This window comes from Bombus huntii, chromosome 4 (assembly GCF_024542735.1).
Source record: "Bombus huntii isolate Logan2020A chromosome 4, iyBomHunt1.1, whole genome shotgun sequence".
NCBI classification, from domain to species: domain Eukaryota; kingdom Metazoa; phylum Arthropoda; class Insecta; order Hymenoptera; family Apidae; genus Bombus; species Bombus huntii.
The window spans coordinates 11573227-11596815 of record NC_066241.1 but is presented as its reverse complement, the minus strand read 5'-3'; the positions used below and the strand labels follow the sequence as shown (position 1 = coordinate 11596815).

At 34.5% G+C, this 23589-nt stretch overlaps 2 protein-coding genes and 1 long non-coding RNA gene across 4 annotated transcripts in view; 2 read left to right on the top strand and 1 right to left on the bottom strand.

Annotated features, from left to right (window-relative positions):
• Positions 1-3616: 3616 nt before the first annotated feature.
• On the top strand, positions 3617-6288 carry LOC126865139 (elongator complex protein 3). The gene is made up of 9 exons (XM_050617304.1): positions 3617-3797; positions 3915-4156; positions 4277-4480; positions 4552-4805; positions 4883-5072; positions 5148-5365; positions 5455-5715; positions 5796-5977; positions 6069-6288. The coding sequence occupies exons 1-9, from the start codon at positions 3779-3781 to the stop codon at positions 6152-6154; spliced, it is 1656 nt and encodes a 551-aa protein (XP_050473261.1). The 5' UTR covers positions 3617-3778; the 3' UTR covers positions 6155-6288.
• Positions 6289-6870: 582 nt separating this feature from the next.
• LOC126865133 (TBC1 domain family member 1) overlaps positions 6871-23589 on the top strand; it is a 39524-nt gene continuing 22805 nt past the window's right edge. The window contains exon 1 of one of the 2 annotated variants that reach the window (XM_050617296.1): positions 6871-7161. The gene's annotated coding sequence lies outside the window, so the exon portion shown is untranslated. Of the gene's footprint in view, positions 7162-11045; positions 11229-23589 lie in introns of those variants that run through there. The other variant, XM_050617297.1, reaches the window with a different exon arrangement.
• On the bottom strand, positions 18177-21450 carry LOC126865167 (uncharacterized). Its single transcript, XR_007689459.1, has 2 exons — positions 19567-21450; positions 18177-19490 (listed from the first exon to the last, which is right to left on the bottom strand). It is a non-coding gene; the product is annotated as an uncharacterized LOC126865167 (long non-coding RNA).

Genomic DNA, 23589 nt, shown 5'->3' with positions numbered 1-23589 from the left:
AAAAAAAAGTCAAGCGAAAAAAGCGTTTCGATAGTGAAATTTTATGAAGGATTTGTTAAAGATAGTGTGTCTGTATTTTCAAAGCTATTCGTTGGTTATTGCATAATAATCTACAAGCTCAGATTGTGCGCGGCCATCATAACATTTATTAGTGACTAAAAAACGCGCTGTTGCATACTCGAAATGTTCGCTTCGTAATTTATTGTAACCGTTAAAGAAGGGGAGAAAACGAAAAAAAGATAGCGAGAGATTGTCGAAAAAGCTGTTTATCGAGAGAGAGAAAAAAGAAAAAGATTTATTATAACGTAGTTCTTCCTCGAACTGATGTTGAGAAATGTGAAAAAAATAAAAGAATTAAATTATCGACATCGTGTGCCGGATCAAAAAAATATGGACGGGGATGTAAATAGATGGCGTCGCTGGCTGTGCTGTGCAAATTGTTGAATAGCGATGTGATACACACACATATATATATACATATATATGTATAAATACATGATACATATGTATACATATATATTTACATATACACTAATTTGCGGACACGGTATTACCTCCAAAAAAAAAGATTGTAGAACTGCAAAAGCTGCTATTGCAACAGAAACATAATTCGATGGCAGATCCACGTTATCGGACGCCATTTATTCAAGTAAAGAACGAATAAACGATTGAACGACTCTTCGGCGTTTTAACTTTGCGATAGGATCAATGTGAAACAACATTCGAAACGTGTGCTTGTATCGATATTACGTTATCGGATAATGGATCGAACTATCGATGTTGCTCTTACACTCGAAGCCAACTTCAATCGAAAACAGATGAGTATAACGAACACAATGGCGACTTTTGCAATGACACATGTTCATACCGTATACATGCAAGCCATGGTCGTGCGAACTGTATTCGATCAAATACGACATATTCATCGTCTTCGTTCTTGTGCTCTTCGTTCACGTCGTGTTCGTTTCATTTTCATGCACTGTCAGCCATGCGAGGGAACGCTTGGGGACATTTGACATTTGATTCGCAATTTATAGCCACAATGGAAAATACGAGAAAAGAAAAGGTGCATAAAAGGACACGTGAACTGAGTGGCGCAATTCTTCGATAAATTCGCTTTTGAATAAAGTAGATAGCACCATAGATCTAAGAAGTGTTAACCGCAGATGCCGTGTTGAGAAAATGGGCCTCGTTGTAAAAGAAATAGGGATGAGTAACGGGATTTCTCTTTCCTTCCCTATCTATTAAAAAAAAAATATCTGTTAGAAAGAGAAAGGGAGGCAACGTTAAATATCTTTATCTCTCTTTCAACGAGGACCGCACTCTTCATAAGACACCCACGGTCTATACTTCTTACATATGTCCATGGATAGGATACGTGTAAGTGAAACCACGTTCCAATTCGAGCGGAGACCACGCATTTCGATTTCGATATATCGTCTCGATTCAACAAATCGGACGCTGTCCCCCCGTGTTCACGTCGAAATAGCGCGTCGCGAATCGCGCTGGAATTGGAACGAATAATCGGAAACGATCTTTGTGGCGGAGCGTGTGATTGTTGAAGCGGTTCGAGCCTCGAGATATTCGAGAATCGAACTCGCCTTTAATCGGTCAACGTCGAGTCGAGGAGAACGGTTCATTAGTCTCAATTACTAGTTGGAATGTCTCTCGTGGTAAAACAAGAGAGGCGCGCTAAGCTTGAGCTCGTATGTATAGTCGCAAACAATCGACTTTCGATCTATCGCTGTAATCACTGCCATGTCGGCGACGCAGAGTCAGTAAACGATGGCGATTTTGTGTAGAGATACATACTTCGTTGATTTGAACCCACGAAGCGATGCGCGTTTACGATATTGTATTTTATTGTTATTTTTCTGCTTCGCGATGCATTTACTTTTATTCCGAATTAAAATATGAAACACTTGCGAATTTTTCTAGCAATAATTCCTTTTTTTTCTCTTAAATTATTCACTTATTTAAATAAAGTTACTACCACCCAATTCACCCAGTACTTTATTCATTGAGTATTAACATGCTATAATAAAGTGCGATTAAATATTCAAATGAAATTATCGTATTATTTTATGGACCGCATCGTGTGTGGCTTCAGCAACAGAGTGGCGTTTCTTATTAACTGTGTCTCGCAAACATTCTATCGCCGGAACAACATTGTGTGTCCAGTTTGTTAAGAGACTTAAGTCTCTTTGCAATAAGTCTCACTCCTCAAGAAACTTCCGATTGAGCCTTCGAAGTTACTCCATATGAGCTACTTCTTAGGAATACCATTATGGACGTTGTATCGTGAACGGAGCTCCAATGCTGGTATTAGAAAGTTGCTGGCAACTTACGATTAAAGATGTGACCAAATAGACGATATTCCCTTTCGATTACGTCTTTTGATTCGCGAATTATATTGGAGATTGAGAGGTACCAGTGGAGCGCTGTCCACGAAACTGGTTCATTTGTTTCTTGTCTGTAGCATCACCAATTCATATAATGTGTCAACCTCGAGCGATTCTGGAGCAGCGATTTTCAACATTTTCATCTCATAGAACACATAAATTGATTATTAAAATTCTGCAGCATGACAGAAAATATATTATGTTTTAGCTGTTGTCATTCTTTTATTTGACAATCTAAGAAAAAAGAGGCCAATGCTCTTAATTAAATAATTAGATACTGCATCTTTCAAAAATTTTTACGGCACATGGTTGAAAATCGCTGTTGTAGATCCTAGAGCATAAGAAGTGCGGTGATCGGAGATTTTGGTCACTCGATGTTCACAAGCGGAACTCGGTCACTGCTGCGCAATACGCATGCGCAGTCGTTGATGGCGGGCAACAACATCGGTTCGATGCGATGGGTCGAATCTAACCTTTCGATCTTCTCTGGTTTCGTTTAATTTCTTACGATATGATATAATTATTAAACGATAATGATTCTTATGTAAGAGCTACTACGCATAAGGGTGTTATATGTTACGTTTCTCGAATTTTGTATGGGCCATACGAAACTTTGTTCCTTAGAACATTGTTGAGTGAAAAAGATATCTTTCGCACTGCATTCCTAATGCACATTGCGTGCTGGAATTTGGTGCATTTATCATAATTGTGCAGGCATTATTACGATTGTGTTATAAAATAACAAACAGGAAAATGAAAGTGGAAGAAATAAAAAGAGGCGCATGTGCATTTATAAAAGCGAAAGAAATTCAGGGAGAGGTATGAGATAACACGCGTGATTGTACATGTGTGTATGAAAGAGGAAGAGAAAGCATTTGCAAACGATCATGTTTATTCTTCACCAACTGTACGCAATATGAAATTGAGTATACAAAGCAGAGCAGCGAGAACCATTTGTCCTAGTCCTAGTATTCAAACTCATCACCATAATTTATAACCGATTTCAATTTAAATCTAATAAAATGATGTTATAATACCAAACATGTCTTTTTTAGTATCTTTCTATACCCGAAATATAAAGAAACTTAAATTCATCATAACGATTAATTGACAATAATATGGGTTTGAAACCAAGATTAATTTTAGTACTTTCCTTACAGAGCCCTCTGGTGGGGATATAGATCACTGCATACATGAACTTATTGACTGAGTTCTCATGTCCTCAGTTACGTTTCAATCGCCGAAAAGTGTATGTGATATCAAATATAATCTTGAAATCTAACCTTATTTAACAATAATAAATGTTTGTATTTTATAAAAAAAAGTAATAATTACATTATTAGTGATCTTGGAAGATTTTCTTTACAATTATCACAATGGTAAAGAAAAGAAGAGGTAAATATTATTATTGCACAAAAATAGTTAATATATGATTATCTATTTTGCAATACTATTTATAGAAGGAATAGTTTTACTATTTTATTAAATATGTGTATGTGTATTTAATTTTAGAATTTGAACAGAGTAAAGAAGAACGTATGGTTATAACTATTGGAGAAATTATACAAGAATTATTGAAAGCGCATGATGAAAACAGAGATGTTGATCTAAATAAATTAAAAACTCGAATTGCTTCTAAATATGGCTTGGATAGCTCACCGAGATTAGTTGATATTATAGCAGCTGTACCTGTTGATGCACGAAATATATTAGTACCAAAATTAAAAGCAAAACCTATTAGGACTGCCAGTGGAGTTAGTATTTAATTTATTACTGTATTATAATTGCAGTGTAAAATCTTTAATAGAAATTCAACAACATTCTCTTCAAATTGTTGTAAAAAATATATTCTGTGAATAATTTGGTCTTTACAGATAGCTGTTGTGGCTGTAATGTGTAAACCTCACAGGTGTCCTCATATCAACATGACAGGGAATATTTGTGTGTATTGTCCTGGTGGACCTGACTCTGATTTTGAGTATTCCACACAGTCTTATACTGGTTATGAACCTACATCAATGAGAGCTATTCGAGCCAGGTATAATCCATTTCTACAAACCAGGCATCGCGTGGAGCAGGTGAAGTTAGGAATTTATTAACTACTTTTATATGAGAAACATTAAATAATAATCATAAAATACTGTTGCAGCTGAAGCAATTGGGACACAGTGTAGATAAAATTGAATTTATTGTTATGGGTGGTACTTTCATGTCTCTGCCAGAAGATTACAGAGATTTCTTTATTCGAAACTTACATGATGCTTTATCTGGTCATGTAAGCAGTAATGTTAGCGAGGCGGTTAAATTTTCTGAACGAAGTCGTACAAAGTGTATTGGTATTACTATAGAAACGCGTCCTGATTATTGCCTTAAAAAACATCTTTCCGACATGTTACTTTATGGGTACATGTATTATAATAATTTACATGAATAAATATTTTTTAATTTCCTTAGACTCATATTTCGAACAAATTTAACAGGTGTACTCGGTTAGAGATTGGAGTTCAATCTGTATATGAGGACGTAGCACGAGATACTAACAGAGGGCACACAGTTCGTGCAGTGTGCGAGAGTTTTCAACTATCGAAGGATGCTGGTTTCAAAGTAATAGCACATATGATGCCAGATTTACCAAATGTCGATATTGAAAGGGATGTTAACCAATTCATTGTGAGTTATAACTGTATTCCTAAAACATTCCTTATTCACTTTTTTTATTTATCAAAGAAATTGTGTATATTTTAGGAATTCTTTGAAAACCCTGCTTTCAGAGCAGATGGTCTGAAAATTTATCCAACATTAGTTATACGTGGTACAGGCTTATATGAGTTGTGGAAGACAGGAAGATACAAAAGCTATCCACCGAGCGTTTTAATAGATCTTATAGCTCGAATTTTGGCTCTGATACCACCTTGGACTCGTGTATATCGTGTACAGAGAGATATACCTATGCCTTTGGTCAGGTAATATTATTTATACTACATTACACCTTATTTATTTGGTATATTTTGGTCATTTCTATTTAGATTAAATTTAATTTTGAAATACGCAGTTCGGGCGTGGAACACGGAAATTTACGCGAATTGGCACTGGCAAGAATGAAAGATTTGGGAACTGATTGCCGCGATGTTAGAACTCGAGAAGTTGGTATTCAAGAAATCCACCACAAAGTACAGCCTTATGAAGTAGAGCTTATACGTCGTGATTATGTTGCCAATGGCGGGTGGGAAACATTCTTGTCTTATGAAGACCCCACACAGGATATTTTGGTTGGTTTATTAAGGCTAAGAAAATGCTCGGGCGATACGTTTAGGTAAAGTAAAATTACAGAAATTATATATAAGATATATTAGTATTGGAATACGATTATATTAAATCAGATGCGTTTTACAGGCCAGAACTTAAAGACAGGTGTTCAATAGTAAGAGAACTTCATGTGTATGGTAGCGTCGTTCCAGTAAATGCTCGTGATCCTACAAAATTTCAACATCAAGGATTTGGAATGTTATTAATGGAAGAAGCTGAGCGGATAGCGAGGGAGGAACATGGATCTCATAAACTTGCTGTCATATCAGGTATAGATCTTACATATCATAATCTTAACAATAAATATTATAAGTATTATTATAAATCTGTTATTATTATGATGCATATAATTCTATTCAGGTGTCGGGACAAGAAATTATTATCGAAAAATGGGATACGAACTCGATGGGCCATATATGTCAAAGATGCTTATAGCTTGCAAATAAATACTATTTTCTTCATAATAAAAAAGAAGAAAAAACAACAAACATAATATTTTCTCTTTTATTATAAATCTTTATTAGAAAACTTTGGAACAACCGATTATCGATCAAACATTAAATTTATGATCTTAACAGTACACTGATTCACAAAAGTATTTGAATACTTTCTACAGAAACTTTGTATGAGTATATTATGTGCATTAACCGACATTTTTTTTTTTAATTTCGTTAGCACTGTAATGAGACAAATATCGTTATTATAGTAGCAAAATTTGAAATCAATTCGAAAATGCATATAGAAGTTACAAGACATTTATTGCAAATATAAGTTTTTAAGAGTATTCGAATACTTTGAATCACGATATATAATGGGATATCGACAAGGTCAAGTATGAGAAGAACGTATTAAAACCCATATTTACACACGTCCTGCTCACTATCAACAGTGTCCAAAAAACGCACTCTTATGTCTCTCAATAACTGTGTTAAGTAATCGAGTAAATCGAATCAACCGCCGCCATAATTTGAATTTTCACAGTATTGAAATTATCAAAAAACTTTAATTTAAACATCAATATAAATTGAAATTTTTCATGATATTGAAAGCCTGATTTAAGTAAATATAATTTCGATATCCAGATTTAAACACCGATTGTTATTAATAGTTTCCCCCACTCTCTCGCGCGCCACCTGCTGACGGCGCTCGAAGAGAATAAACAAAAGCAAGTCGCATTCGTGACACCGGTGTCGATCAGTGAACGTCGTTGTCTGAGCTCGGTCTGCTTTGTAATGTGCATTTCTTCAGATAGAAGTCGATCGCAAACGCGCAATTCGGTAAAAACGAATTATCGCGTGTTTGTTCGACGCTTGAACGTTTGCGCGGCCGACGCGAGAATGTCGTGGAAGGAGTGGGATGGTGAACGGTAGATGCTAGAACATTTGTGTCAATACAACAGGACGACCAGGCGTCTACAGAGAAAGCGGTATTATCCTGGCGCCAAATCATAGGGGTAAGTGAAATGGCAAACACTGATTAAAATTTAGGTTAGGTCCACCGATGTATAAACATTCAAAAATTTAGTTCCTTGTAATATTACTAGACTGCGGATTTTTATACACTCACAAGAAATGTAAGGGTGTCAGAATACACATAATATAGAAAAATATGTAAAATATTCAGAGTACTTATAATATCTAGTAGTTAGTAGATTCTGCTTAAGTTCCATTTCTCTAATTGTAACTGTTTATCAAAATATAAAGTTGCATAAATAACTGCAGTCTATATGTTACTGCATTATATCTGCAATTAATAGATATATGGACTTATGTATGTTTAATATTCTATTAGAATTTTGTATTGTACAAATAGAATGATAAATACAGATACATAAATGAAGTTCAGTTGGAAAATTTCGGATTTAATAGATTTCGTGCTGCTTCAATTTTGTAACTTGTCATCAAGCCGCGTGCATCACTAATAATCCATGCAAAATATTTGTTAAATAAATTGCGTTCCATAATAATTACAGAATTGTTAAAAGAATTATTTCACAGAAGTCTTGATTTGCATAAAAAGCCACAATCTAGTTATGTCGATACCAAACCTGTACCATGAACAACGTTACGCCGTTATGTAAACAAACATCGTTATCTTAACTCCATAATGAATTTCTACGTTTACTTTATAATTTTCTTCTTGCTACATAAAAATTATTTATCAAATAATTATTTACAAATTATTGTGATAGGTAAGGTTCCAAAGGTTATATCGTTAAGAAACATTGGCAACATTCGTAAAGTAAAAAGCAATTGTTTTCAACGCAACAGTAACTTTCTTGAGGTTGCTCGACCAATAAATTACGTCTACAATTAGAGTTACTTAACATGATATTTTTTAACGTTCGCGAGACTCGATTGTATTTCCTGAACTCCTCGGAATTCCTTTGCGCGGAAAATTGGTTTATTTTGTTGCGTTTTATTACTTACAGAATCTAAAACCTTAAAATTCAATCTAAAACATACAAGTCACAAAAATTCGAAAGGCTATAGTTTATATTTTCTGTTTTTCTTCTTTCGATACATATTTTTACGAAGGTGTTTATCCATGTCAAAACTGTTTCATTTGTTTTCATAAAGTATACGATAAAGTAAACGACGTATTGTGCTCGTTCAAAAGTAGATTCTTTTATCGACAGAGAAAATATTTCTGCTATCATGTTACATATTCGCGAAATTCTAATAATACCGATGAAAACGAGAGATATTAGATTTCCTTTCTGAAGTTTTGCTTCGTTAACTTCTTTAATGCGAATTTTCGGGAAATTATTCGCATAGTCTCAATTTTGCAATGTTCAGTTAAGCAATGTGCAAGTGGAAAGTGATGCTCCGAGTTCGACGACCTCTAGTGTCATAATACTCTAATTACGTCACTATTGTATTGGAATATCAGCAAAGAATTACAAGAATTATAAATTTATAGTATTGATCATAGTAAAAATTAAGTATTGGTTATAAAAGGACCTTTCAATTTTCATAGGCATTTATCCTTATCTATTCTATATAATATCGGTAAGTTGGTAATTTACCGATAAAACACTGTCAATAGAATCTTCGTTTTCGTTTGTTCTTCAACTACTTTTTCCAATCTATCACAGAAAAAGCATGTTCTATATCACGGTATTATTTCTCTTGTTACCATGTTAAGAAATAGGCAAGTATGTATAAACTATATTTGAACTATATAATTACTATGTATATATCACTCTAGAATTAATAAAAATTTGTTTCATTACATTATGATATTAACTATAGAAATTTGAAAGTTACAAATCCTCGGAACATTCAATAATATCATTGAATATCAAATCATTCAAATCATTCAAGTGGATAAAATCTCACCATCCTAGAGATTTAAATTCGTATCTTACAGTATAAGAATTTCCCCAGCTTTTCTTCATATATTCCTCTCGTCACGTTAACAATATAATCACGTAATTTCATCAGTATTATGTTACTCGCGTCATTATTTTAATTAGATACATTTCAAACAATAAATTATCTCGAAGATTGCATAATCTTAATTGCCGATTAAGAAGCACGACAAGAGCAGTTCCAGGCGAGCGGTAATTCCCTCGTGCGTGCACAGGTTGCACCCACGCAACCGTATACAGTGTACAATAGTGCTACGTTAACTGGTCAGGGTTTTGCTTTGTTAACTGGCCGTCGCTAATCCCACCATTTATTGAAACTGACTTAGTGAAATAAGTTTCTCTGGTATTATATACCAGACCCGTATTCCGTGCACTAGTCATCTTTCCAGTAACGCATTATACATTGGCTCATGAAAGTATTTGAACAATATTTTGGTGAGTATCTACGTTTATATATGTCGGAGATGGAAGGACACCGGACCTTCCCCTGGAATTGCGGGAAAATCCGTAAAATCGTAATTAAAGTTTACAGTTGCAATTAAACAGTTTGCCGTCATTCTGCCCAATTGTACTTGTTTACGATTTGTGATAATAAACATGGGCTCAAGGCGACCATCAGCCGTCGAACGTAGCCGCGGTCAATGGGACGGGCACTCCGTCTAACAAAGGTGCGGAGTGATGTTATGACCCTCATTAAAGGAAATACCCATAGAGGTACTAGACAGTAAAACACATGCCAACGGTTCCTTTGGACAATGAATACCTGATGTTGAGGCACATACACAGTACAAGTCTGGTTAGCCCGAGGACCCGCTATAAAACCTGGGGCTTTCGGCAATTAAGATTTGTGCAAACGGACAGGCAGCTTTTGTCTGAAATCGACCAATCGACAGCGACGTCGATCCGAGGATCTTGTGTACTTAGACACCCCACCATAGTTGGCCTCGGTAGCGTCATTGGGACGAAAATTCATTCTTCCTTGAGATCTCATCGACGAAGACCATTATCACTAGTGTCGCGAGTGCCTAATTGATTGTCGAATCGGTAGTGTTCATACTCGTAGTATCAGCCTTCTGTACCTTCGTTATAACACAACGCTGGCCAACTCCAAGGGAGGCCTATCAAACGTCCACAACCCTGTCCTGACTCTTCTCTGGTATATATATTAGTATATTAAATAAAACATTTTGAAGTTCTACTAGCACTGTAATAATTATAATTATCATAAATATATTTTTAGCTACACATAGAAGCTACAGTTCATTGTGTTAATAAGCCATTTTTACCGTTAATTATATGCATGTTTGAAGCAATTATTCATTCTGTATACTAATTTTTTATGAAGCATTTGTTTATGTTAAATATATATACTGTACTTCTATATACATTTTTTAATTAATTTGAAATTTTATTTATGATAACTGTGTTTCATTAAAATGTTTCTGAGGTTTCAAAGATTGTAAATAATATACTAATAAATATCATATAATATATATTACAATATTATGTAGCATATTCACCAAAGTTGTCTATTGCAAGTACTCAAATATTTTCACGAATCACTATATGTAAAATAAACAAATGTGTCAAATACCATTATCTCATTCATACTCAATGTAGAATAGAGACACTCGGAATTGGCCAGAAGTATCCTACTTTCTTTTTAAGTGATCCGATAAGGTGCCGATACTTTATCAAGATATACGTATCTACAAGATATTTGCATTTATATGAGTACGTTACCATTCTTTACAATGTATATCGTATACCTTTCATAGGCCGTGAATCTGTGTTTTGTCCGACGATTTTGGCTCGATGCTCGCGATATATTCACAAAGTGGCCGCCAGTCATGAATTCGTCTTCGACCGGCCAATTGGACGACTCGCGATCTATAGTAAATATCCGGCTACTATTATTAAGTTTGTCCTTAACGATCGTTACGGGTATCATCTCGCAACCATTAGCTCCCGTCACACGAATGGCATCGGATCCGTTCGTGAACTTCGCGAAGTTATCGGATCGTGATCTAGTGATTGTGTGTTTTCACTGTTCCCATTAAGTGGTTCCAGGATCCGCGCGAAACTTCATCGGGAATATCGTGTATACTATTTTGTAGAAACACCGTACCACGCCAACTGTCGTATAGGTAAGTCACGAACCGTTTACCGTAAAATGGGAACATTTAGTTGGCAACATGACTGATAATAGATATAGAGATAATAGAATCGATTTGGACATTAATACTCCATAAATTTATGATCGCGTTGAAAATTGGTATACTTAGAGGAATTTAACGAAAATCGCAGACGCTGCTTCGCGTTGCTAACCAACCACTCTTCCGGATGAATCATCTTGAGTCATCTTAAACTCTCCTTTTTGGAAGTGAACTAAAAATAAGTGAAAGTTTAGGAAATAATTCTAAAAAACGATATCTTACTCTATTATTATCTGTTAATTTTACTCTAATTAATTAAAGAGAAGCTTTGCTTGTATTTGTTACGTTAACACGACGAATATTGTAATAAATAGATATTGACCGATAAAAGCACATAATAGATACCGAAGCAAACATACGCCTATATTATTGCGTCGTTATTTATTCAAATAATACGCTATATATATGGCAGCTTGTACCGAGAATTTCTGGTATCAAGTTCGTACGCCTACATGTCTGACAGATAAGGGATCGATGTGTCCATACAATTTTCGAGGTGTAACGTCGTAAGGCAATTAGTAGGAACGTGTATGCTCGTGTTACCAAATGTACCAACACCGTGTTGTCCGAATGTATTGACACAGTCAGGGACACGATCTCTCGTAATAGCTAAAAATACCGAAAGATGGCGACTACTAAAAAATTCACACATTTCTGTTTTATTTCATATTAAAATTGCATAGTATTTATACCTTATATTATTACAATATATAGTAATGATATATTTATTCTAATATACTAATAGATACGTTATAAAATTCTATTCTTATGCTTTCTACAGTATAAAGATGTATATACTGTAAGATCTTTTATATGCATTATGATTAATTTATGATCTATGATAGGTAAAGGTCCTTTTGTTTTCACCACGATAGTATTTAAAACATAAAAATGCGTAAACAAGATAATCTACCTAATTGCTACTTCAGGTCGATTCTTATGTAAGGAAGTATAGATAGATAGTTTCCTCATTGAATATCTTATCTACAGTAATTAATATACCTCGACAAGTTTATCGCAAAATTGTTGATTTAAAATTGCCATCGAAAATTCTCGCCGCTTTTTTTTTTTTTAAACAAGTACCTCGATTGACTTATTATTTTCGCCGTTTGTTTCATTTTACCAAGTCTCTTAGGATCTTCGCGCCATATTATGTTCAACGATTCTCGAATTTACATCTTTGTTCGGCAAAGTGGCGCGCTACGCGTTGCTGCGCTTACGAGGAATGTTCGGTGTTATGCTTGCACGCCCACGTCGACATGTGCGCTGAACATTGCCGGAAAGTGGGACACTCCTGGTTGACCATGAATTTCTTGTTAAGCTTCGTGGATTTACATTTAAGCGCATAGTATCGCGTACCACGGAATCTAGATTGAATTAATAGGAGATTAGTTTGAATGACGTTTGCAAAAGACCGCCATCTTGGAGACCCTTTACGTCCGTTCACCGTGAACGTCGTAATAACGGTCATTTCGAATTTAAAAGCCAGAGAAACTTGTATCAACGCCGATCAGAATGCACGGACGTTTAACTTTTATTTTGATATCATTTTACTACACAAACTATAGGTATAAGAAGTATAGATCGCAAATGACTTGTTGAGAAAATGAACCTCTTTGAAAGAAAGATAGAGATAAATAACGAGGTCTCTGTTTTCTTTCCTATCTATTGCGAACGAATATCTGTTAGAAAGAGAAAGAGGGACCGCGTTAGTATATATATATATATATATATATATATATATATATATATATATATATATATATATATATATGTATGTATGTATAACATAAGAAAGTGATGTAGAAATAGAAAGAAAATGGTGCATAGAGACCCCTTGTGTCCTTGTCTAATAACTCATGCACGTTCGTATACAGTAAATATATATGTGTAACACCGATCAACGAGCGGCGTCAGTGTCGTTAGCGTACATGCCTGATTAGACAAGGACAGAAGGGGACTCCATATGGCGTTCTCTTTCTATTCCCGTATCGCATTCACTTACACATATGACTCGTAACATATGATTCGCGTACTCTATCTTTATATTTCTATGTTTGGCACACACTGTCTATATGTGTATCTTAGGTCTATCAACTAATGGTATTATTAAATTGATAAATTACAAATGATTTGTAAGTTGTAAAATTTATTTGTACAGAGCTTCGTATGTTTCATTAACAAACTTGTTGCTGTTATGTAAGAGAATTTATTAGTACGGATAACTTGTAACTTCTGACTTCAAAGATTTCGCTAGTAGATATAATATTAGTCCAATTGCGCAATAGGACCCAGATTAAATTCTTAAACGTGTTCAATATTATGGCGATAAGGTAAATAAAAATCCAGACAGAATTGTATACAGAGCGTTCCAATTTCTTCTATCTAAACGTTGTGAAATGTTAGAATGATTATAAATAAGAAAAGTTTGGAGCACTTTGTATGTTTCGAAAGAGCATAGAAATTTTAAGTGGATTTAAAAAAATAATTTCGTTTCGATATCATTGTTATTTATCACCGACTTTTATCTTGTCCAGGGGACACGGGTTGAGAATCGATGTGCTAAATGTATTGAAAGATCGATGGACGCTGTCCAATTGCTCGACACAGATCGATACATGTCGATACAGATCTAAAACTTTAATTCCGTGACGAAATTGGAGCGCCATGTTGATCGCTTGTTGTGCAAAGTTATCGATACTTTACAGTGTCCTTACATTGCATTTAATCCATAGAGCTGCTGATATATAGCAAATTATAATGTCGTAGTTACGTGACATTGGAATTCCTCAAAGATATTTACTTCCACATATGTTTTAGCGGTCGTCATGAGATCGTGGTAACGGTATTGTATTAATCGAGCGTATTTATTCATAACTTTACGAATACTGGTTACGTGCATTAGCGATTTCTTCAACAGATACTATGATGACATCAGTCGACGTGAGAGAAAATTAATATTGTGAAATTGTCGATAAAAAAGTAAACTATTTACAAATTACGGATATCAACATCGCTAGTATTATCATAATTACGGAGATAAATCAACATTTATATCTCTACTTATCACATTTCTAAGCATTTGTACGGATCATCTTTAATGATCTTCTAATGTGTTTATTTATCGACTGAGAAATAGACATTTCTTTTTTTGATATTTCTGGATAACCGCTTATCAATGCATTGAGAAGTATTTCTATGTATATATGTATGTAGTCACAGAAATGGAATGAATGTCCTATTTTTATCGCGAGAGGAAGCCGAGATAAACGTGACAAAATGAAAATATTTTCAAGTGCAACACGTACGAGAGTAGGCAAGTATAGATGAGCATGCAGGAGCATGTAATCTCGCGTGACATATTTTAATCGCCATAAGTTACGCGTTGGCCGGTAATACACAGAGCACGACGATAAATTGCACCACCCAACGAGCCTCTGTATCTCGTAAAAAAATAATAAAAGCAGTGTGCAAGTACCGCTGGCATTAATTCCTGAGAACCGGGCGAAAATATGGCGAAATTGGTTGTGACGTCCAGCGAATATTTTTTAAAAAGCGCTCCAGGCGCACGTAAAAATATTTGACGGTACTCTCGTGAAAGGTTAAATCGGTTTTCGTAGGTAATTTTCTTCTGGAAAAAAGTGATATTTTATAATGAAATTTTAGAAGATGAGTTTTGAACTGGCGTGTGCTACGTTTTTCTATGAGATTGAATTTGCCATACACGAACCTTTCAGAAATCAAACTAGTCAACTCTAACTTTTTATTAATTTCCTAATTTCATTATACAGGGTGGTTGGTAACTGGTGGTACAAGCGGTGATTCTACGCGAAAAAAGAAGTCGAAAATATAAAATAAACATTTTTTTTTTTTTTCTAATTTTTCCATCGAGACAACGATTTACAGTGAGATTCGTTATAACGAGACGCGATAAAGTGCACGCGTACCGAGCGAAAATTCAAAGTCGATTTTCTCGAAAACAAAGCCTCGAACGAAAAATTTTTATTCTATATTTTCGACTTCTTTTTTCGCGTAGAATCACCCCGCTTGAACCATCAATTACCAACCACCCTGTATAACTATACGATTAATATTCAGTACTCAAGAAACAAATGGCTATCTACATATTCTTCTCCTTATTTATTTATTTATAGTCGCATCAGTAACAAGACTATTAAAGACTACTTTTGGGTTGAAGAACATGTGTAGTATCATTGTGGTATTCGCGTAAATCTAAACATGTTATAAACAGTTAATCAGAATTAATCAGATACAGATATTAGAGAAATGTTCAAGGAATATCAGTGATTTTAGTCTTGTGAACAATAAAGAAGAAAAATTAGTGGAAAACGAATTATTCTCGAAAAAGCCTCGATGGCCGTATGAGTGTTGAATTCGTGCTAACGAGCTCCTACGTTTCTGCCAGTGATCCAAGAAATGATTGTACTTGGATTGCCGGGAAGGTGCCAAAACGGGTGCACGCGCAAACTACTGGGATTTCGATCATTTCCCCCGTTTCGGCATTCGTTGTACACGTGCACCGATTACGTAACGACGTAACGCGCACGATGCACTCACGCCTATGCACGTATAGATACGTGATTCTATTTTCGGCGGGGATACATTTCGTAGTCGAAAGACGAATGATGTGCAACATAAACCATCGAACAATATTTATTCCTCGGCTGAAACGCGGCCAATCGATTTATATGTTTAGCGTACGTGAAAAAACGTACAAAGATAAGAGAGAATCTTCTCTCTCGTACTTTGTCGTTCTAAGCTTTGACGTCACGCAGATAGACCAAACTGTATTACGACGAAATTGAAAAAATAAGCAACTCGTATCTATAGTAAATAAATTTTAGTCACTTTGAAATGCAAAGATTGATCGTTCTTAATAGATACATAGAATGTAATTGGATGAGATGTATCGAATGAATCGCGTTGATAACTTTACTTTTGTTGTACAAGTTTAAGGTTATGTATGAGGTAGAAGTAAACGTTTCTACCAATAGGAAATTAGTTGAATATAAATATTCGAATTTGAAATTTATTTCTGTGGAAGATACACTTAGATGGTAATTCTAATTTTTAATGTTGGAAATACGAATTTTTGTATTAGTCTTAATAAAATGACGATTACGGTAGTGACAATTTGTGGAGGTCATTTTGATATCAAGCAATCAAATGATCACGCACTAGAATTCAGTAAACAAAAGTATCTCAGAGAGGTTCCTTATTTTAATTTCAAACGATGGCTGACATTTGTTCCATAACTCGAAGGACATTTCTTGGAAACATACGACCGCGTGGTCAATTGTATCGTTGACTTTTGGCCCTTATCGCACTCTGTGCAATGAATGTATAGTACCTCCGTTAATAATAAGAGTAGGCAGTTAAAATTACCCATTACGTGTCACAATACTCTTTATTGTTATCTTAAATTCGAATACTTCGAAATAATCTAAGTAAAATCTTCTATTATTTTCACTTAAATTAAATTTAAAATAGTAGGACGTGACTTAAATCGAGATTAACTCAATGTAATCTTTTTTATTGTACATGCATTTAGTCAAAAGTTTGATAACGATCGTCTAAGATTTATTGCACAAGACAATGATGCTATCTATAGTATATACATATTTCGAAACATCCTATGCAATTGAAGATCACACTTGAGAAACGATCTTTATAAGAGAAAGATCTTTTATAAAGGAGCAATTTGTAAGTTTAATGTTTCGTCAACCTATTCCACATCAAAGCTATCCTTGCGTTTCAAGAATTCGGAAATTCAAAGGTTAAAAATTCGAAGATCAAAAAATCCAAAAATTCGGAAATTTCAATGTTCAAGAGGACATAAATTCAAATATAAAACTGCAGCAATTAACTGTATCTCTTCTTTTCAGTTTTCACCATTCCCTTTGAAGAAATACGTTTGGAACCAGAAACTTCACCCCCTTGTTATCAATAACGAGCATGCCAGATTAACCGAAATTAATAAAGAGCCGATAAAACGCCTGACGCATGGCGCGTTATCATTAGCGTTGCACGGCAACCGAACACGTTTTTTCTTCTCTCCCTCCCTCTCTCTCTCTCTCTCTCTCTCTCTCTCTCTTTCTCTCTACGACTTCTCCGCGTGTTAAGATTGTCGGCGGTCGAGTACACGCCATTAGAAGACGCCACTCGACGGTACTTGGTCGGCTTCAAACGAGGACGTGGCAAAAGAAGAGGGTTAATAACGTAGAAACAGAGCCGTGCGTCGTGAGAAAACAACGACAATCAGTCGTAGCGAAAACAATGGAAACGAACCGAAAAAAAACTACGCCTAACCTATTGAACGTTCGACCCGTTATCGCCGATTTATCGATTCGTTAACGATATCGATTCTTCTCACCGAACTATTGTCACATTCCAATAGAGCGCAGTAATAGGTATCAAAGACCATATAAACAAATATGTTAAGATTATTTTTGTTGCTTTTTTATTTTCGCGTCATTATATTTTCAAATAATTGAAAAAGAGAATAACCTGGTATATCAGAAAATGATTGATGTTCTTTGTATCAATTTCTTTATTCTTATCGGTTGTATTGTATTCGATGAAATACTTCGTTTCTCAGTTGATAAGTTAATAAGATTTAATAAGAAAATTATTAGTAACGTCTAGTATAATTTTTAATCTTCTTCTTTGTACTAAGCTCAAATATCGATTAAATTCTGTAGGATTTATAAAATGAGTATCGTTTCTTAACGCAACAAAGTTTTTAAGGTTATAATAATGCGATAAGTTCGTAATATACAGGGTGGTTTGTAACTGGTGGTACAAGCGGAAAGGGGGCGATTCTACGCGAAAAGAGAAGTCGAAAATATAAAATAAAAATTTTTTTTAATTTTCTTTTTTTTTTAATTTTTTTTTAAATCTACAGTGAGGACCGTTATAACGAGACGTGATAAAGTGCACGCGTACCGAGCGAAACTTCAAAGTCGATTTTCTCGAAAACAAAGCCTCGAACGAAAAATTTTTATTCTATATTTTCGACTTCCTTTTTCGCTTAGAATCACCCCCTTTCCGTTTGTACCACCAGTTACCAACCACCCTGTATAATAATAAGGTAACAAGAATAAGACGCTATAGATACAAGATTTTCGAAAATAGGGAATAAATCAATTTCGTAAGAAACGAATCTTTGTATATCCAATACTGTTGATATCATACTTGATCGCAAATTCAAATTTTTGAATATTGAAATATTTGAATTACCGAATTTTTAAATCTTTGAATTTGAATTCAAATTTAATTTTGACGAAAAAAACAAAATCTCTATTATCTTAAATTGAAACAAGGTTATAACAGAACATAAGATGAACCGAAGAAAATGCACCGAACCCTACTGTGAGAAATGTAAATTCCTCGCCGCGCCACGTTGCAAAAAGATATATAACACGTTCATAGGTACGTACGGTAAAGTTGGCGGAAGGGGTTTAATTAGCGTGCAAGGGGTGACTCGGTTACACGAAACAAGAAAACACGGTACATTTACTATTTGTTCAAAAAGGGGGAATGTAATAGGATGATTACAGTAGTCTCGTAAAATTTAGATAAAACCTGAAAGTGGTTAAACTACGTGAAAAAAATTTACTGGGATATTCAGGCAGCATTTTCCTAGAATTTTAGTTACGTTATACTCTATCATAATATCGTAATTAGGCAAATTATTTAATTATGTTCTATTAACCTAATTATACTTTTTTGATACAGTGCTTTTCCCTTGTAGAATATTTTTCTGAGGTTGCAATTAAGCTCTTTGCGTAACAGATTGATAATTAAGAATACTGGACATAATCAAAGCTATTAATCTTACAGTTTAATGAATTCAAGCCAGGAAGAATCGACCATGTTGAATAAATTTCGAATGAATTTAAGGCGAAAATTTAGATTACTAAGGCTGACGTAAAGAGCTGAGGAACCTTTTTCTTATGGCTGTTATCAGTCCGGATTCTTATCAGCTAGATGAAGGTATTGCATTATTTCAAACTTTATTGCTCGTTAAAGCGGAAGGGATTGTTGAGATTAATACCTCTTTGGAGCGAGGTGTCCTTGACTGATGCATTCTCTTCGAGACGAGAATGCAATCTGCAATAACGATGACATCTTATTGTTTGAATCACGTTGCTTTCATCGATTTTGCGTTACCTGAAATTGATAATGAGATACCGTTCTTATCTTTTCTAATTTAATAATGCGATGAAAACTGTAGGCTACGTCTTACAAAATATAAAAATTCGATTCTTCGATTCTTAGGTTCTTTCAATACTTTTGCACTTTTGAATTTTTAAAGTTTTGAATGTAATAATTGTCCACAGTTATTAAGAGGTACATCATCCTGATTATCAGATTTCGATTCTGATTTTATCATTTGTTTGCATTTTCTTGTCTCATATGAAACAGCAGTATAACAATTCAGAAAATCACTACTGTTCTTCAGAAGGTCGCAAACGAAATAATTTTCCAAGAACAGAGATCAGAGGAAGTTGACAATATAGTTAATCAGAAGGTTCTATTTTGAGTAACTAAGAGCAAGAGAGACGAATCACGGAACTCTTTAATCATTGGACTGATTCAATGTCAATCTGAGATTTGTTAAATACTATATTTTCTAGCTTAAAATAAAGGGATGATATTAGGATACAAATATATGCTATTCAGAGTACATCACATGACTTTATCAGAATACAAGTACATATGTATTTATCCAATTGCCCAATTAATGTTTCTCATCTTCTCTTAACCCTTTCATCTTACAGTTATTAATATCTATTTTCTCAAAGGTATGTATATCTTATCTTTTATATCAAAAATGCAAAAGATGTTGACAGTGAGTAAATAATTATTTTCCAAATTATCTGTTCTGAATTCTTCGTTATTTTATTACATTATCAAAGAGTTAGACACCTTAAAATATTTATTCCATTAGAGAGATGGAAAATAACGATTCTATGTCATTGCTCGGTGAAACAAGATCCTGTCGGATGCAATTATCGCAATTATGCAATCACAATAGGACAACGAAATGAAAGGACCTTTCATGGTTCATTGGCACACGTTGGTATTCTTACTGCATTCCAATGCCAGAGAGCTCGGGATACTGTTACTGTGGCTGCTACCAGTTAAACTGTTCTATACCATATTGGTAAACCCTACATAAACTCGTATCTATCACAGCCACACTTATCTCGACTTTTATTCCATTCTATTTATACCACTCCTTTCGAATAATACATTTATATGCTTCATATTTATTAGTCGGAAGTTCCAGTGCAATTCGAGAATGGTATTATAGCTAAAGCCGTGTTTCTGATAGATGTATTGTAAAACACGACCAACTACTTATCACAACCAAAACTCGCTTTTCATTTCATTCCATTTATACCGGTTCTATTAAATAAGACATTTGTACGGTTCAAATTTATTAATCAGGCTAAAAGCGCGTATCCATTAGATCAGTATATCTGTATCAATATATCTAGAACAAGGCTAAATCGAAATTTATTAATCAAGAGATCCAATAAGATTTGATAGAATACCAATTACTAAAATTCAGAATGTCATGCATCGTTTCTTTCTGTCTTTTAGTAGTAAAAAAAAAAAAAAAAAAAAAAAAGAACGGTATGAGTTAACTATGACAAGATTAACGTTTCATATATTCCCTACACGTGTGTATCTATCTGCGCATAAATTTAAAGTCCCGTTTTCTCGAATCCTCCTTACGCTCAGCTACCAACCGTTTCTCAGTTTCAAATAATGACCTAAAGGAGCTGATTTAATTGGAAAGCGATTGGTAACTCTGAAACGGCTCATGTGATCCGTTAAATTGACGTTTAACAAGCTCCCCACCATTTGACCGTGAAAAATGTCTGTGACGAAACGGCGGCGGGGTGGGACAGACCTTGGAGTCGATGCGAGTGCGAGTACATCGGTATGTGCAATAATTACCGTTGCGATTGTCTGGAATGAAAATCGCTGTTGCATCGAAAGACACAAATACTCGATGTTCGGTGACGCAACGACATAAACCGGTTCCTCTCCGCGACCGATTTGTTATTTTTCATTAACACCGGTGTGATCGGGCAAAACATGTGCGACGTGTGAAACGGTACGAACCGGATTCTTGAACTGTGTTTAGCGTAAGACATACTAACAATCTTTTGAATTGGAGGTTATGGTACATAACCTTTTATCGCAAACCTAAGTATTGGATTTGTTCGTGTTATAGTTTTAGATTTGTTAGTGGAAACATGAAAATAGCATACCACTGGACTTTCGAATTGGAGGTTACGGTACATAACCTTTTATTGCAAATTTTAATGCTGGCCACTTTTCTGTTATAACTTTAGATTTGTTAGTCGAAATATACAAATAGCATACAGAAAGACTTTCAAGTTGGAGGTTAATATTGCAGATTTCAAAAAAGAATTAATTAATATGAAGATGTCAAAGAAATGCTTATAAAGAAGCGTTTTCAACTTTAGTAAATTAACATAATATTAAAATATCAAGGGATTTGTAAAAATATTGAAGTATTTTCAACTTGATTATAGCTAACAGTAAAGCTTGGATATAAGTTGTAATTAAAATCAGTTTTCATCGATGGATTTATATAACTATTTAACAGTATGGCTTAAACCATGTTTAAATGTAACTGAAGAGAACTTAAGATTGCAGGCCATTTTGGTTTAACCCTATTGCCATTAGCGTCGCTCTCTTTCCAGAGGTTTCATTCTTCCACGAAGTTCCCGTTTCTGTGGATTAACAGTTCCATTAGTTCCTAAGCCTCTTTGACATACTGACATGGTATCGTGTTAACGAACGCGTTCGCGTGTAAGAAAGGAAAAATTTCGCGGACCAATTTCTTGACGGTAATTTACGATCCCGCTAGCAACGCGTCTAATTAAAATTCGATTCGGTGAACAGGTCGCTTGATGTCGTTAAAGTAAAACGTTTCTATCGTAGAATTTTCGTTACGTAATGGTTCGTCTCTTTTTCTTTCCTTTTTTGTTCCTCTTATATTTGCGCGATTTTTTCCTCATTTGAGATTTGTCTAATTTAAATTTGACACGAAGGTGGTCGAATCGTAATTTAAATTTCGCGCTCATGGAAGTTAAAAGTTAATTTTAAAAATGACGCGAAAAGTTTCGTATATTAGTTTGGTAACTAGAACCACGAATTTTTAACGATTAGAAGGTAAAGCGTCAAAGTTAAAGAGAAGCAATGTTTGTGTCTTATGAACAGACTATGTCTGATTCATAGAGTGATCTGGATAATTGTAATTGCATACAGATAATGTTAATTGCATCTATTTTAATTTTGCGCATATTTTTTTTTGTTAGCCTACAAGAAAATAAAAATATTGATTAGGATGTATATATAAATATTGCAAATAGAAAAACGTAAAAACGTTGTACGTAATGTTACTACAAAAGAAGTATGACTAATGCAAATGAAATATTTTCTGACACATGAACATCAGTCAAGATGTAAAAATAATTGTGTAAACAAAATTATTAAAAGAATGTAGTGACCTAGAAGAGTCAAGATCGGTCAAGATTAAACGCAAATGTTAAATAGCGAAGAAAGACGGAATATAACGAACATGATATAAATACATAGAAATCAGCAACATTTTATGTTAATGCATCGCATGTTCACGCATTCAATTGGAATGATAACAAGAAGGGGTATGTGTATACTTGGAATCCTGACGTCTGCCTCCTACGTTAATGCATCAATAAGATGTATATTACTGAAATAGCATGAAGAGCAAGCACTGCAGAATCTACGCTTTTAAATACATAAAACAATTGTTTGCCAGGTTCGAAGTTCGTGCCAATTTTCATCTTTCATCCTCAAGATATTAGAGTAACAGGTGTTTTGATCCTTTCTGTAATCCTGCATATTCTTATTTCCTTTCTGACGTTTCCTTGTGCTGTAATAATAGTAACAATATTTATATTTTAAAGCATCTAGGATAAAAGCAACAGTGAGACTATAAATGACATAATTCAGGATATAAAGGATTCCGTTAATTTATTCTTATCCCTTTATGACAGATAAGACCATCAGTCTTACTGTGTATACACGTTTATGGATCGGTTAAATGGTGGTGTGTTTTTGAATGTAAGACACGAGAGAGTAGAACCTTACCTGAATTGCAAATGATCTCAGAATCAGTAAAATATACGTATGTATGTAGAACAAGGAAAATAATAACCGTTCTGTACAAAGGAATTCTATT

Excerpts from the sequence above, each read along its gene's own strand:
- LOC126865139 (XM_050617304.1), top strand. Across the intron at positions 5,073-5,147 it reads GGGATGTTAACCAATTCATT|GAATTCTTTGAAAACCCTGC; the intron begins GTGAGTTATAAC and ends TGTATATTTTAG. Across the intron at positions 5,366-5,454 it reads ATACCTATGCCTTTGGTCAG|TTCGGGCGTGGAACACGGAA; the intron begins GTAATATTATTT and ends TGAAATACGCAG.